The sequence below is a fragment of the Plodia interpunctella genome, chromosome 27 (assembly GCF_027563975.2).
Source record: "Plodia interpunctella isolate USDA-ARS_2022_Savannah chromosome 27, ilPloInte3.2, whole genome shotgun sequence".
Taxonomy (NCBI): domain Eukaryota; kingdom Metazoa; phylum Arthropoda; class Insecta; order Lepidoptera; family Pyralidae; genus Plodia; species Plodia interpunctella.
Window position 1 is genome coordinate 4,997,629 of NC_071320.1, and position 14,876 is coordinate 5,012,504.

At 39.1% G+C, this 14,876-nt stretch overlaps 1 protein-coding gene across 11 annotated transcripts in view; it reads right to left on the reverse strand.

The window, feature by feature from the left end:
* Positions 1 to 14,876, reverse strand: part of rhea — an 83,612-nt gene that overhangs the window by 8,422 nt on the left and 60,314 nt on the right. For 8 of the 11 annotated variants that reach the window (XR_010370265.1, XM_064436868.1, XM_053765216.2 and 5 more), the window contains exons 50-60: positions 14,677 to 14,867; positions 11,724 to 13,556; positions 9,342 to 9,458; positions 8,402 to 8,587; positions 7,919 to 8,123; positions 7,268 to 7,398; positions 5,969 to 6,088; positions 4,297 to 4,506; positions 3,069 to 3,247; positions 2,542 to 2,694; positions 1,678 to 1,998 (exon numbers count right to left, since the gene is read on the reverse strand). Coding sequence is in view for 9 of the 11 variants with exons in the window: in XM_064436868.1 (XP_064292938.1) it covers positions 1,678 to 1,998; positions 2,542 to 2,694; positions 3,069 to 3,247; positions 4,297 to 4,506; positions 5,969 to 6,088; positions 7,268 to 7,398; positions 7,919 to 8,123; positions 8,402 to 8,587; positions 9,342 to 9,458; positions 11,724 to 13,556; positions 14,677 to 14,867 (3,646 nt within the window). In the remaining 2 variants the exon portion in view is untranslated. Of the gene's footprint in view, positions 1 to 1,041; positions 1,131 to 1,677; positions 1,999 to 2,541; positions 2,695 to 3,068; positions 3,248 to 4,296; positions 4,507 to 5,968; positions 6,089 to 7,267; positions 7,399 to 7,918; positions 8,124 to 8,401; positions 8,588 to 9,341; positions 9,459 to 11,723; positions 13,557 to 14,676; positions 14,868 to 14,876 lie in introns of all 11 variants that reach the window. The other 3 variants (XM_064436871.1, XM_064436872.1, XR_008406010.2) reach the window with 2 other exon arrangements.

Consider the following 14,876-nt stretch of genomic DNA (forward strand, 5'->3'; position numbering starts at 1 on the left):
TCACATCTATTTGTGAAAACCGTACAAAAATCCGTCCGATATGACATTTAAAAAGGCCTATTTTGATTTTTATTATGTACTTTTTTTTTTCAGAAAAAACTATAGCTATACAAGTGTAGGCCAAATGAAATAAAATATTTACACATTTCCCGTCCTATGTCACACACACGGCGGCACGATAGGCGGCCAACACGACGAGGAATCAAATATATTAGCGCTCCGACCCATTTCTTGCACAGCGAAGCAATAATATCTGAGCGATTAGTGCAGGTTTTCATTTCACTTCTCACCATAGAATCGATTCGAAGCGAGACGCAGCGAACCAATCGCATTGCGCCATTGTGACGCAACGACAACCACACTGCAATGTGATTGGTTCGCTGCGTCACACTTCGAATCGATTCGATGGTGAGAAGTGAAAATGCAAACAAATTCAAAATTCTTTATTCAATTTAGGATGATATACATCACTTATTGACGTCAAAAATTACTTAAACTAAGTCTACTGCCGGCTTCCAAAGCGCAGGTGAAGAAGAAGCGGCGCAACAAACTTCACCGCAGCCTTTTCTCCAAGGACGTCATTTAACAAATATAGGTCTTATAACCCGCACTAACCCCTCTGAATTACATAAATACTGAACCAATCATAACAATGAGTATACTTTTTGATAGTTTCGTGGAAAATCGTGAGTATACAGAGTGGTACAAGCGGGAAGCCATGCGCTCGTATATAACCTTAAATAATATCATTTATACATATTGGATAACACGATCTTTTTATTGGCAACTTTAAAAATATCTCGTGAATTGTTTTGTTTTAATCTTATATCAAAATGTTGCTACAAATTCTGGAAAAAAAAAATCGAAATAAAATCAGCCTGATACAAAACCGCTGTAGACTTTTTATCAAAAGTATTTTTTTTTTATTAAATTTTATAGAAACTTGGTAATAAATATCATCAGTCGCTGACAACAACGGGACTCGACTCAATGTTGCCAGTATAAAGATCAGCACATCCGCCATTTAAATTAGACACCAACCTTTTAAAATGTATATGTTCCTCGATATCTTAAACCTAACTTAATGTAAAAATAGGCACGGATCATAAGTGAGAAGGCACTAGTTTCATCTTATGTTGCATTCGTCCGGCAGCGTGCGAGAGAGACAGATAGATTAGAAGAGTTATTATTGAATATTTTGAATATTAGTAGTGGTTTAAAACCGAGTGTTTCCTTTGTGTTTTATTGTGATGATTAGAGATATATAAATAAAAAGTGCTTAAATGTATGCATATTGTAAAAAAAGATTTTGTTTTGTCCAACACTCGTGCACACGGAACGCGTGTCCAGAGCACGCACATAAATATTGTGTGGAATTTTAACGTGCGCGATACAATTCCATACGACATTGCAACAAAATTGCATATTTGTGAAAAATTATAAAAATATCTTTTAAATCCTTTGTATATCATTACACATCGTATTGATTTAGTAAGTACACATAATAGAAAAAAAACATATTTTCTAATCTCCTTTTCGTTCCACTTCACTATATTGTCACAGAAAAAAAAAAACGAGTGTAGGGAATCAGTGGACATTTTTCCCCAACAGTGGGCAACCGAGAGCTAACATAAAAAAACACAAAGGAAACAACCAAACACACATCAAATCACTTACCGAGTTGTGAATCCTTCGTAGTTCTGTTTGGGCTCTTCGGGGCGGAAACTTGTGAACGTCGGACTTTGTACCGTGTACTTCTCTTCTCTGAAGTACCCATTGGGACTCTGAGCCGTATTCGTGGGCCCGTAAGACGTATTTTGCGTTGTCTGATTTTGTGTATAAGAGTTTTGGTTGTATGAATTTGCTGATTGGTTTTGAGCGTTGTACGAAGAGTTTTGGGTTAGATTCTGTGTTGTGTTTGTTGCGTTTTGTGTTGTGTACGTCGAGTTTGGACTGTATGTCGTGTTCACGTAACTGCTGTTTGGCGTTTTCGCGAATCTGTAATGAGGAAATTGTTTGATTGTCTACAAATAAATCGAAGACCACTGTTTGTCCCTAGATCTTTAAAACTACGCTGATCTTTAGGACATTGATTCAAGGCGGATGTTTATATGTATATATTATGCATAATATTGCACCCGTACGAAGCTGGGGCGAGTTGCTAGTTATTTATAAAAGGTGGAAAAAATTTACAGGAGACAAAGACAACGAACTGTATCGTCGCAACAGAGGACAACGGAGTGGTTGGGCCGAGGCCATCAAACACATACAAGTTTATTTGTTAGACCCCCGACTTTCAATATTCATTTCGCTATAACTTTTGAACGGCCGAACAGATTTCCATGAAACATGGCTAAGAACACTCGGGATAAAATTATCTATGACAAAACAAAAACTAAACGAAAATCAGTACATCCATTTGAGAGCTACGATGCCACAGACAGTCTCTTTTTGCGTCGGGTTTAAAAAAGACCACGAGGACGCCAAAAGCCCATGAAAGGAGACAAGTGGAGAAGACACTTGTCTTTTAAAAAGACTCACTTATGATGCGTGGAGGCGTCGCTGCTGTACCCCATCATGTCATCGGTCTCGTCCCCGGAAGCGTCCGTCTTCAGCTTGTACTTCGCCTGGCGGATGGCGGTGAGGCGACCCCGGGCCTCCTCCAGCTCCTTCTCTATGCGGAGGACTTCCGATCTGTGGACAGAGACAGCCATTTTGGAATAGTTTATTCATTGGGAAATCGATGAGTGCTTAGTTCGCATCTGTAGAAAGTGAACGCAGCCATAAACATTAAATGTTGGAACGCATTCTTTACTTGTTGTTATGGTCAAAATAAAGAACTACGTCATTTATTATCGTTTTACAAAGCTCGGTCTTTTATTTCGAGTTTAGCTCGCATTTCCGCCTTAATCTACCAGTTTTTATTAGGCTTCTTGTTCGTCGCTATCCCGCCAACTGTTCTCCTGTTCGTGACTGGGTCGTACGCAGAGCGTTTCGACCGCTGCGGCCGCGTGTCATTATATTCATCATTTATAAAATTGAGCCCCAATCCCAGGCCGGTTGCTGACCTGGCGTCGATCTCCTGCGCGATGCCGCCGACCATGCGGCGGTTGAGCACGAGGCTGCGCTCGTCCTCGCAGTGTATGGCGTCGCGCGCGGCGCGCACGAGGTTGTCGGTGGAGCGGATCACCTCGGCGCCGGCCGCCTGCAGCCGCCGCGTCGACTCCGACGACGGGTCGGCCTTCACCTGCGTGAGCGATCATTGGTAAGATAGCTAGTAAAATATACCTCACAGATTTTAGATAATGTTATATACATAGATAAGACATAGTATATAAGATAGTGCAAAGTACAATAAAGTCGGACGTCTGCCAATTTTGTGTCTCGTTGCATATCCCGCAACAAAGTGAAAACTTCTTCAGCGGCGCTGTGCACTTTTTGCGATGGGTAAAAAATGTTAAACTCGAGTCAGGACACGTGACCTCGAAAATTTGTAAGACGTCAAGTTAATATTTAAGTTTTCACTTCTGTCGGCTCTCCCGGAGTGCAACCCGTTTTGTTTTTATTTATTTATTTCATTTTGAAGAGCGACATGGGAACAAATGAGTCACAACGACTCGGTCATTCATCCTACTAATGTTATATATGCGAAAGTTTGCGGATGTATGCTGGTTACTCTTTCACGCGAAATTTACTGGACGGATTGTTATAACATTTGGTACACGTGTACTTTGATCCCGAAATTCCCACGGGAGCAAAGCCCCGGAGCGCAGCTAGTAGACCTATTAATGTCTGTAAGAACTCACATCTGTGAGAACGGTTGATTTTAGTTTTGATAATCTATGTTACATTAAAATAATCAAAACTAAAATTGCCAACATCATGAACTAAGGCATCAGATTGAGTGGAAAGGGAACAATATTGAAATATTGAAATGGATCAACCGAGAGACGTACTAGATATACATAATATCTGCCCTTATAAGTCACTAATAACTGAGCAGTGTACTCAGCCACTAGTCTAGCAATAGTTATCGGCCGTTCTTCAGAACCCACTCCCTGTACGTAAGCATCAGCAGCGTCGACCGATGAGTGTGCCGACCAATCTCGCGACAGAGATAAGATCCTCGGATATTACACCAATGTATACAGATAATTTGACCTAGGTACCCACCAAAGACAGTATCTTAAATGATACTTTCGTATCAAGAATTAGAGAAACCTCAAATGTCAAGTTAAATTCTGATATATAATTTGATTGACTGAGAAAATCATACATTTCTCGTAAGTTTCTCACCTTACAAGCCACTAGCAGCTGCGCAGTGGACTCTGCCACTTGTCTCGCGCTGGAGATCAGCCGTTCTTCAGAGCCCACTCCCTGGACTAAGGCGTTGGCAGCCTCTACCAATGAGTGAGCCGCGGCTGCGACCAGTCTCGCGGCGGAGATGAGGCCCTCGGACCACTGGCCGTCGTCTGACGAGGAGGTCGGACGACGGGCGACCTTGCCCTACACACAAAATGGTTTTATTTAATTAGCATTAACTCGCACTGAAAACTATCCTTACATATTTTAAACTAAAAATATGAATAAATAAATAAATATATAGGGACATATCACACAGATTGAGTTAGCCCCAAAATAAGTTCGAAACTTGTGTTAAAACAACGATACTATATACCATAACATATCCATATATAGATAAACATCCAAGATCCAGGTCGATCTGAAAAATATCATTTCCCATGATGAGCTGACCGGGGATCGAACCCGGGACCTCCAGTGTAGCAGTCCGGCGTGATGACCTTTAGGCCACGGAGGTGTTCGCGTATGAAAGGATAGTTTTCAGTTCCGGTCAGCCCCTGTCCGCAAATAGTTTCAGCTGGATCGCAACTGAACATCGATCACACCGGCATTTGTTTTTGTCGTTTCGGTTACAAATTTCTCATCGAAAGTTTTTTTTTTAAATGTATTTCTTTTGTCAACAATTGTTACAACACTGATACATACACAGTTATATAAAGCTAATTGCACAACCTCTTAACGCCAAACACTAAATGCTCATTACAAAAGTACAAAACAATCTGAAATAAACTTAAAACATAACACGCTATAAATTCACACTATCAACACCTTTGATGTATTTAATTAAACAGTATCTTATTGTTTTACAACGACAATTTTGATTAAAACATAAGATTTAATTGTGATAAGAATCCATCAAATTACTTTCGCAATATCGTATCGATAAATAGCTAGCCTTTGTACCTGGTCAATGAGACAGAGCTCAGTTCATCTGTGTGCGAAGTGCGGGTTTGCATGTCACTTCTCACTATCGAATTGATTCGAAGTGACACGCCGTGTACCAATCACATTGCGGTGTTGTTGACGTTGCGTCACAATGGCACACTGTGATTGGTTCGTTGCGTCTCACTTCGAATCGATTCGATGGTGAGAAGGGAAATGCAAACCGGCACTTCGCCCTCTAATCACCTGGATCAGGTGAGCTGAGCACTAAAAAATCAAAGTGTAAAACAAACCAATAAGACACTATTTAATTAAGTACATGTAAAGAAAACCTTTATGGTTATAAGATTTTCTTTAATTTAAAAATTGTACTGACACTGTCAGATATACATGTCATGAAGGAGAATCTGAATTTATTTTTGTTAGATTATATATCAAATTAGTTAAACAATCTTTGGAATAGGATCTTTTAATGTTGTTTCTTGATTTTTCACAGGTGAGTACATTTTTTGTTCATGGTAAACTTAATTCAGTTTATAAATGTTGATTTAGCTATAAAAATAAATATCTTGATTTTTCACAGAAACACGCGGTTTTATTCCAACAAATACTAGACAGAGGAGATTATCTTTATATACATAACAGATGTTTCCAGTTTATTTAAGATTGTTTTTTACTTTGATAATGCGAATGTGATAATTGTGTAAATTCCCGGTCAGTTCACCTGGTCAATAAGTTCCCGCTGCGCGGCGGAGGCGGCGCGGACGAGCGCGGACGTGGCCGTGATGATCGACTTCGCGGCTTCCAGGATCATCTCGTCGAAGTTGAGGCTCTCGTCCGCCTCCTGCGGGTCAAAGTCAAACATTCAAGTTTCATTTTATTATTTATTTATTTATTTCACCAAACCTTAACCTACCATTGCAGAAAACGTATTCCAATACGGCAGGTTAACCTGTTACATTATTTATATATAACATATGATATTCAAAGACGTTATTGTGAATTCATTCAGAGAACAGGAGAAAATATCAATTTTAACTAAATTAAGCAGTCAGAGTTAGTTCCGCCTGTCACGTTGTCTGTCTGTAATCAAATGTTGTAAGTTAGATTTCTTTCCGCGTCGCTTCAGTTTCCATGACAATGCATTATTATGATAAGCATGACCTGATGCAGCACGGATTGGCTCCAAACGGGAGAATCCCGTTTACGGCACGAACATGGGTTTTTCGTCAAGTGTTAAATGCCGTAAGATCTCTCTGACGACAATAAAAGCTTGTGGCAAAAATGTCATTTTTGTAAAAAAAAAGTTGTCTTCAGATATTATCTGATATCTAATGTAACATACGCAATTTGACATCTTTCAAACATAAAGAAATTCGACTCTGCCATTTAGGATTAATGATAAAAATAACTAACCATATGCCGATAAATTATATTATGTATATGTCTGAACTTTAAATGTCTATTGACAGATCCTACATATCTTTTAAATTTCATCAAAATCAGACCAACGGTTCGAAAATTATCGCGTTGCAACAAAAAACGTATTTTGGCTCAAAGTTGATTTAGACAACTACATTAGATATATTACTTTTTCTGAAATCATCAAATAAATTGTAGACATGTCAACGTATACATATGGTCGGGAGACCGTAGATACACATAGACAAGTCCAACAAACAGCACATGGCCAACACGCGGCACTCTTCTGTTGTTTTGTTGACTTCGATCTTCTTTTCATTTTCTTCTCGCCTTTGTAGATTTCGCCGCGGACGATGGGTAATATGTTTGATTCCTGGGTGATACAGAATACAACCAAGAATATCAAACATATCTCACCGGCGCGCGGCATCTTCTGCATGTTCTTCTTCGTGTCTTCTGTATTTCTCATCGCTTCTTCGGTGTTTCTCATCATTCATAAGGAATAAGAAGAGTAAGACGCGAGTCCGATAACGTTATAAATGTTGTTGTAATGTCTGTAATGTATCTAGTTTAGCTGTAGTTGTAGTTGTAGTAGAGTGACCTGCACAGCGACCGCCTTGCGCGGACGCAGCGCCTCGAGCTTGCGCGCGGCCGCGTCGATGGAGGCTGCGGCGCCCAGCAGCTCCGTCTCCGCGATGATCGTCGGGTCGGCGGGGTCCACCCAGTCGGAGCCTACAACAAAACAAACAGCACATTCATTCATTTTATCACTTTTAACTTATATAGCCAACTAAACATATAGCTAGCTTGCTTATATGTGTGTTAATACTGGTGTCAGATTTTATTCAAATCGCCTAAAGGCAACTGACATGACTTTTACGAAAATTAATCTATCACCCAGAGTGCAGGTTTCCTCACGATGTTTCTCTTCACCGGAGGAAGCAGGTGGTGGTCATTGAAAACTACTATACTTGAAATTGGTATACAAACTCGTGTGGCACGAGTCGGATTCGAACCTGGGACCTTCCGATCAGAGACGGACGGTTTTAACCACTGGACCACCACAGCTCCACTAATCATCATCAATCTCCGCCTGCCGGTTTCTAAGCTTTCTTCTTTTTAAAACAGCAATTAGAAGCAAATTTAGATGCAACACCATTTCACCCTTAGTGAGAAACAAAAAGAGACAACAAATATTTGATCACCCTTAGCGAAAAAAGAGTGAGAAACCACGAGAAATTGATAAACATACCTTTGAGAAGTTCGGCCGTAGCAATAATATGCTGCACAGTGACGGCCACCCGTTTCGATAGTTCCGGGAAGTGCTGTCTCGCGCTGGGGTCGGTGCTGGCTGACAGCACACAGGACAGCAGCGCTCTATAGGCTAACGCCGCGGACTGGCCTGCCTCCAGGGTCCGGGTTTGGAGTTCGGGCGTCTCGGCTGCGTGGGCTGCGGCCTGAGGGTAAAACGATAAATTTAAATAAATCATAGCATTTCTCATTTAGGAAAAGTAAATATTTACTTAAAAAGAATGATTTCTTATTTTGTAGTCAATGGGTTTCTCACATTGCAAGCCCTGGCGAATCCACAGTACCTGCCGACATTAGCGACAGCCGACAATGAGAAACGGGTTAGAGATACTACAGAAAATCTTTAATTTACCTAAAAATGCCGTCCGTCTGTTTCTCATCTTGCAGTCCATATATTTCTCACCCCGCAGCCTATGTTTCTCACCTTGCAAGCTCTGAGAAGATCCACCACAGTCTTCCGGCCGAGGTTGGCGGCGGCCGTCAGCTGGTCCTGCTTGCTGGCGTTGCCGGCCGCCACCGCCCGCGCCGTGGCGACCGTCATCTGGCGAGTGCAGCGGATCAGCTCTTCTGGCGTGGCGGTTGACTTGGGCGGGGTGCCTGACATTAGAACCTGGGGTAAAAAGTATTAAACATTGTACAAATTAGTCACTTATGTACGAAATGTATCGTATTATCACACAGAGCACGAGATATTTAATCAGATACATTGTGCAAAAGGCGGCTTTATCGCTGTAAGAAATTTCTACCAGGCAACCATTTGGAAAATGGCTAGACAAGGAAATATCGTAATGCGGGTAGAATCAAACTGAAAATGTGAAAACCACTTTAATTTGACGAGAACTGTTGAAAACGACAACAAAAAAATATCGTGAACAAAGATTCAACGGATGAAATGCGGCCAGGCTTGCTCTCGTGTGACTTAAACGGCTGTTCCTCCCCTATAAACGTACGCCGCGGCGGAACTACGCTCTCATCAAGGTTATTTTTACGTGGGCTCTCTGTTGAAAATAACCTTGACGACCTTTAAGGCTCCGTGACTTAGTAGCCCCGAACGCGACCGGGAGCATGCGGTGATGAGAGAGAAATATAACGCAAAGAACCGACGACCTCCTCGGTGGCGCAGTGGTATAGCTTGCCTCTAAACTGGGAGGTCCCGGGTTCTATCCTCGTTCATGATGGAAAATGAGATTTTTCTGATTAGCCCGGGTCTTGGATATTTTATCTATATATGTATTTGTTATAAAATATAGTATCGTTGAGTTAGTATCCCATAAAAAAAGTCTAGAACTTACTTTGGGACTAGCTCAATCTGTGTGATTTGTCCTAATATAAAAAAAGAAAAGAGAAGAAAAATTAAGTATTACCTCAATCTCTTGCGATATAGCTTCCACAGTGGACTCCAGAGCTCTTGTGCCCCTTGTGTGTTCGTCTTCAACCGCCTTCACTGTCTTCAACAGCGACGTTACGTTGGTCACCATTACCTGTGTTTAATTTATCACTTGAAACTCAACAATCGATAGAAAAATGGAATTGTGTATTTACAAATCACGAGAAATCTACATAACCTGTGAGCGGTTCATAATCTACATTTGCGACCTAGCTCTGGCCGGAATGATAAAGGTTAAATCTAGTTCTAGCCGAAGATAAACGCGTTACATCTAGTATACCGACCGGCTGCACATATACCTAAAAAATCAACGTAACATTTTAGATTTAAAAACTAAAATACTAACGCAAAAAAAACGTGAGTGGTAAGAAAAATCACAGATAACATATTTTTCTCGTGACGTCACACAAAGTTTAAACACAAAACAGATTAATAAAAGCTTCGGGTTGCCAGTATTAAGATGGACAAGAGCAACGTTTGAAGCGCCATGCCTTTAGTCTCACGATGTCTAAACAGACAGAACATAATGGTAGCGACCTTGGAAACCCAAAAGCTTTCAATGATATATAACAATTTATATATAAATGTATAAATAAACATATATAATGGCAATACCGTATTCAGCTTGCTTTTAACCAAAAAATGCTAGGAAATTGGATGAGTGAAACTAAAATCAATTTTAAATCTATCTCTGCCGGCTCACGTTTCAAAGGTTTTGCATTATGGCACTATTATGGCTTTGGCTGATGCAATTCTATGAGAAACGTGAGTACAAACAAAGACACATTGTCAAGGCGTGGAAAATCATTGCATAAAAATATAAGTTTTAATTCTCACTCATCGAAATTTCCAGAACACATTGTGGAACAAGCGAAGCTGATGATCTCAAACATTATCAAAAATATATCAATAAATATAATGAGGCCAATAAAGCGCCATGAAAAAACCAATTTGTCACAACGGATGGTAAATTAAATACATACAAAATGTATATAAGCGTGTGTGTTCGTCAATATTGGACCTGTAATGAAAGCTTGTGGTTTTGTTATTTGTCGTGGTCTCGGTCGAAATCCCATGGGTGACTGAGTGGCCTTATGGTATATCTACTTATAACTATAACTAAACTATATTAGGACAAACATGGCAACACTAAAATAACGTGCGCACAGATTTCAATCTATTTTTTTTTTATTTACTCAGCAATATTTAAAAGATGTAGTATATACGATAGTCTATAGATCTAACACTATAATCTAGGATATTTGATTATTAAATCAATGGGTTTTCTATTTGCAACGAAATATAAAACAAATGGAAAAATAATTTAAAATTTAAATGAAGTTGTATGCGAGAAGTTGATTGTGGTTTTATTTAATTTTTACCGAAGTTAAATTAATGGTAACCCAATTATATGACAGTGAATGAAGTATACGTGAAGTTATATCCAATACGCGTGCTTATATTTCAGAAGAATAGTTGTCGATAATTGAAAATTATTATATAAAACTTAATGATCGATGTAACATGTTGTAATAGGAACATGGTGGATTTGCTCTAAATATATTCAGAAATGTGTCGTTGTATTTTTTTGGAATAAACAGATAAAATAATGAATTTAAACCCGTATATAGACGCCACTTCAGAATATAAGCGTCTGTTTCTAATATTCCTTGCCCACAAATTTTAAATGAATTTGAAAATATAGTACGGGCTAAGTTTTACTAAAAAAAATTGACAGTTACTCAAGAAAGAAAAATAGATACACCACAAGGAAAACGAATGTTGACATTCTGACCGTGGTTTTAAACCAAACAATGCGTACGACACGACACAACTATGTATGGTGACTGGAAGAGAAGTGCAGTGGCGTTTAGAGCGAGAGAGATGATAATATCGAGGATACATTTTATGTTGTGCCCAGAGTCGTCACTTATCGACGAGGAATCTACTTTAAGGTCACAGCACACTGGTATAGGACACGTTACTAGAAAAATGAGCTTTGAAATGTCCCTCTGTATTAAAGTATTTACTTTGACAAAATGAGAACTAATCGCGAGCAGTCTTTAATTTGTTGTCAATGTAAAGTATATCTATAGAGGATGCTTTAAGGCTCATATTTCAATGAACATTACCTTGCCGGGTGGCAGCGGTGCGGTAGAAATGTACTATGAAAATTGCGGAAATTGTCCAGAAATAACTGTAAAATTTTCCCGAAATCATATTAACCCTGAAAAAACTCATTTAACGGGCAGAGTAAAAAAAAGGTCACTCTAAACGCCACCAGAGATTAAAACAGGAATGATGACCGGTGACCATAAACCAGCAAGCTTCAACGCCATGCTTTAAAAAATCAGCTGACCGATTCGCTCCTATCTGTCTTCGTGTCTTCGCATTCCCGAAACTTGCTGTTGTCTACTTCATCCAACATCTTCAGTTGTTCCTCCACACGACTGTTCGGTCGAGACCTCAGCTCGTTTCTAAAACGCACCACAGCACGCAATCTTTTCAACTCTTCATCGTTCGTTTCTTTCTTATTAAGTATCGCTTCGTAAAAACTCCACCAATTGTCGATCGAACCGAATTGTTGCTCGCGACTTTTTAGCACATCTTCGTAAATAGACCACCAGTTGTTAGCGTAATATTCTATAGGATATGTCCGGGTTAAGTCGAATATTTCAGTGTTGTTTCTTTGATTTAGCTTGTTAGTTTCGTTCCGTTTTAGAGAGTCGCCGTTCGTGATTATTGTGCTCGAGTATTGGTTTGTGTTTTTCGATAGATTTTGGGTTGAGTGGAGATTTAGTATGACATTTTTGTGATAAGACGGCGGCGCGGATCGGGTTTCAATTTCCCTAATTAAACTCGGTGATCTTTCGTCTCTTGGTATTACATTTTCTTTGTTTATTGTCTCTTTTTTGTATTTCCTTATAATTTCTTTGTAATATTTCTCTAAAAGACACAATTCTTCGTATGTGTATTGGGATATGTCTATCTGTGTATAAATGTTTACAATATCTTTTATATCAACCTTTTTTCTTCTATCAATCTGAACGTTAGCTAGCGCTTTTAGTTTCTCAATCAGCGGATCAAAGCCTTTGTAAACGAAATCTTTTTTAGCAAATGCAATTAATTTTAGCACAATATCTTCATATTTCTTGTCGTATTCCATATCTACGTTTACAGTTTTAGATCTATCGACATCATCGATAAACTCCTGTAACGTTTCTTTCTCGCTTTCATATCTATCTATCTCTGTCTGGTAATCTCCTAAAACCAATTCATGGCCGCTAAATCTCTCCAACTCGCGTCTAGTTTCTTCCATCTTTTTCTTTTTCCTCTCAGCTATAGCCTTCCACCAATCTTTGTCATCTTTGAATAGATTCCAAAATTCGCTTTTGATTTCTTTCGTCTCAGGTTTGATAATAATTTCTATTGATTCATCTTTCTGCTTTTGCTCTGGACTTAGCATTTTCATCGGTTCTACAGTACTATCATTGGGTTGTTTGACATCAAAGTTTATTATCAAATTTACTGGTCTAACTTTCTTAATTTTAAATACTGGTGTTTTAATTTTAAGAGATTTATCATCAACCTTAGGTTTCTTCACTGGTACTATTGTCTGTATAGTTGTTTTTGTTGTTGTTTTTATATTATCCTCATCAGTGACAAATTCTGAGTCTAAATCTTCAATGACTTGCGACAGCCTCTTCATTTCATTATCCAAATCATTATTGACCCGCAATCTGTTTAATTTATCCCTCTTTCTTTTAATAACAGCTCTATCGTCCAATTCTATAAACAAATCAACTAACTTCTTAACTTCACCCAGGAATATATTCTCTCCATACTTAAGAACTCTCCAATCCATGTCGACTAAGCTGTTCATCGCCGCAGTATTATATCTTTCATTCAAGTCGTCATCTTTAGGCATTCTTCTAGGTGCTTTCCTCATAAGACCTTCAATATAAGTGATGATTTCCTCACAATTGTCATGAAAAACACTAGGAGAGACATCATCGTCCTGACTGGAATAGTCTAAGAGCTTAATAAGTTCGTCTTCTTGGTCAGATTGGAAAAAATCGGTCTCAGAGTCGCAGGAGTTGTAGTCGGATCGCAAGTTAATGTTGACTGAGCGTCGTTTCGGTTTCGGCATAGTCGAGGGGCGGGGGGGCAGACTCCAACGCTTCTCCAGCCGCTAGAGAATAAGGGCCTTCAGTCCAATATTGACAGACAAATACGGAATGATATATTTACAAGGTTTGATACAAACTTTAATACTTTAATTTTTTACTGGAAAAAATGTGCATTCATGAGGCTAAAAGAAAAGCTGAATTCTTCGTAGAATGTGTCTGTTTCACGTACTTTAGATCTCATAACATTTCAATTAAAGATATCGTTTGGAATACCGCTAAAATGTGTTATATTTTTAAGGGACAGAAATCAGACATGTGCTAGTTTTAACTAAAACTAATTTTATTAAAAACTTTAGTACCTAAATATAATAAGACGATAATCGAAAACATTAAAGTTTGTATCAAAATGAGGCACCGAGCCCTCACCGTGACATCAACAGTCAAAACACATTTTTGCGTCAAACGAGTCACCTTCTACCGGTTATAACTACATGTTTAAAACACACATGTACACACCACACAATATATTATCCCATTAAAAAATAATCGATTGACACAAAAAATTAATACTTTCCTGTGAAAAAGAAGTGAAAACACCATAAGAACTAAATAGTTGGACAATATATAGATTTTGAACGAAATAATCGAAAAATCCTATCCTTACTAATATTACAAATGTGAAAGTAAATTTTGTTTATCTTCACGCTTTATCTGATCTAGCGAATTTCTTTAAATTATGCATGAATTTTAGAGTGCTCAGAAGAACATTAAGGTACATTTCATCCCGGAAAATATATTGTTTCTATGAGAAATTCACGCGGGCGTAACTACGGGTATAAGCTATTTGCATTCAATACATACATATTATGTAATGGTATTGAATAATTCATCTTTATTATTATTTCATAAAATATCTGACAATAACAAAGTAAACTAAAAAAGTAAACTAAAGGCGTGACGATCGCTACTCTCCTGAATGGACTGCGGTGAAGTTTGTTGCGTCGCTTCTTCACCTGCGCTTTGGAAGTCGGCGATAGACTTAGTTTGAAGTGAATTTTAGACGTCTATAAATTTCGAACATCCTAAGTTGAATAAAAAAGTTGGGGCTTTCATTCACCTAGAAATAACCCTAAACAAATGAGCTAAAAATCGATTATCACATAATTTCCAATCGTTTCTCACCTTGGCCGCGTGTTTCAGCCGCTGCATGTCGTTGTGCTGCACGTGCTTCCCGCTGGCGGCGGTCGTGGCGGCTATGAGGTCCCTCAGAGCGGCGGCCACGTCTCTGGCCGAGTGCAACAGCATCACTTGCGGCTCAGCCGATCCGGAGCCGAGCGACATAGCGCCCTGTTTGACCACTTCGCAGAGGGACACTGAAAACA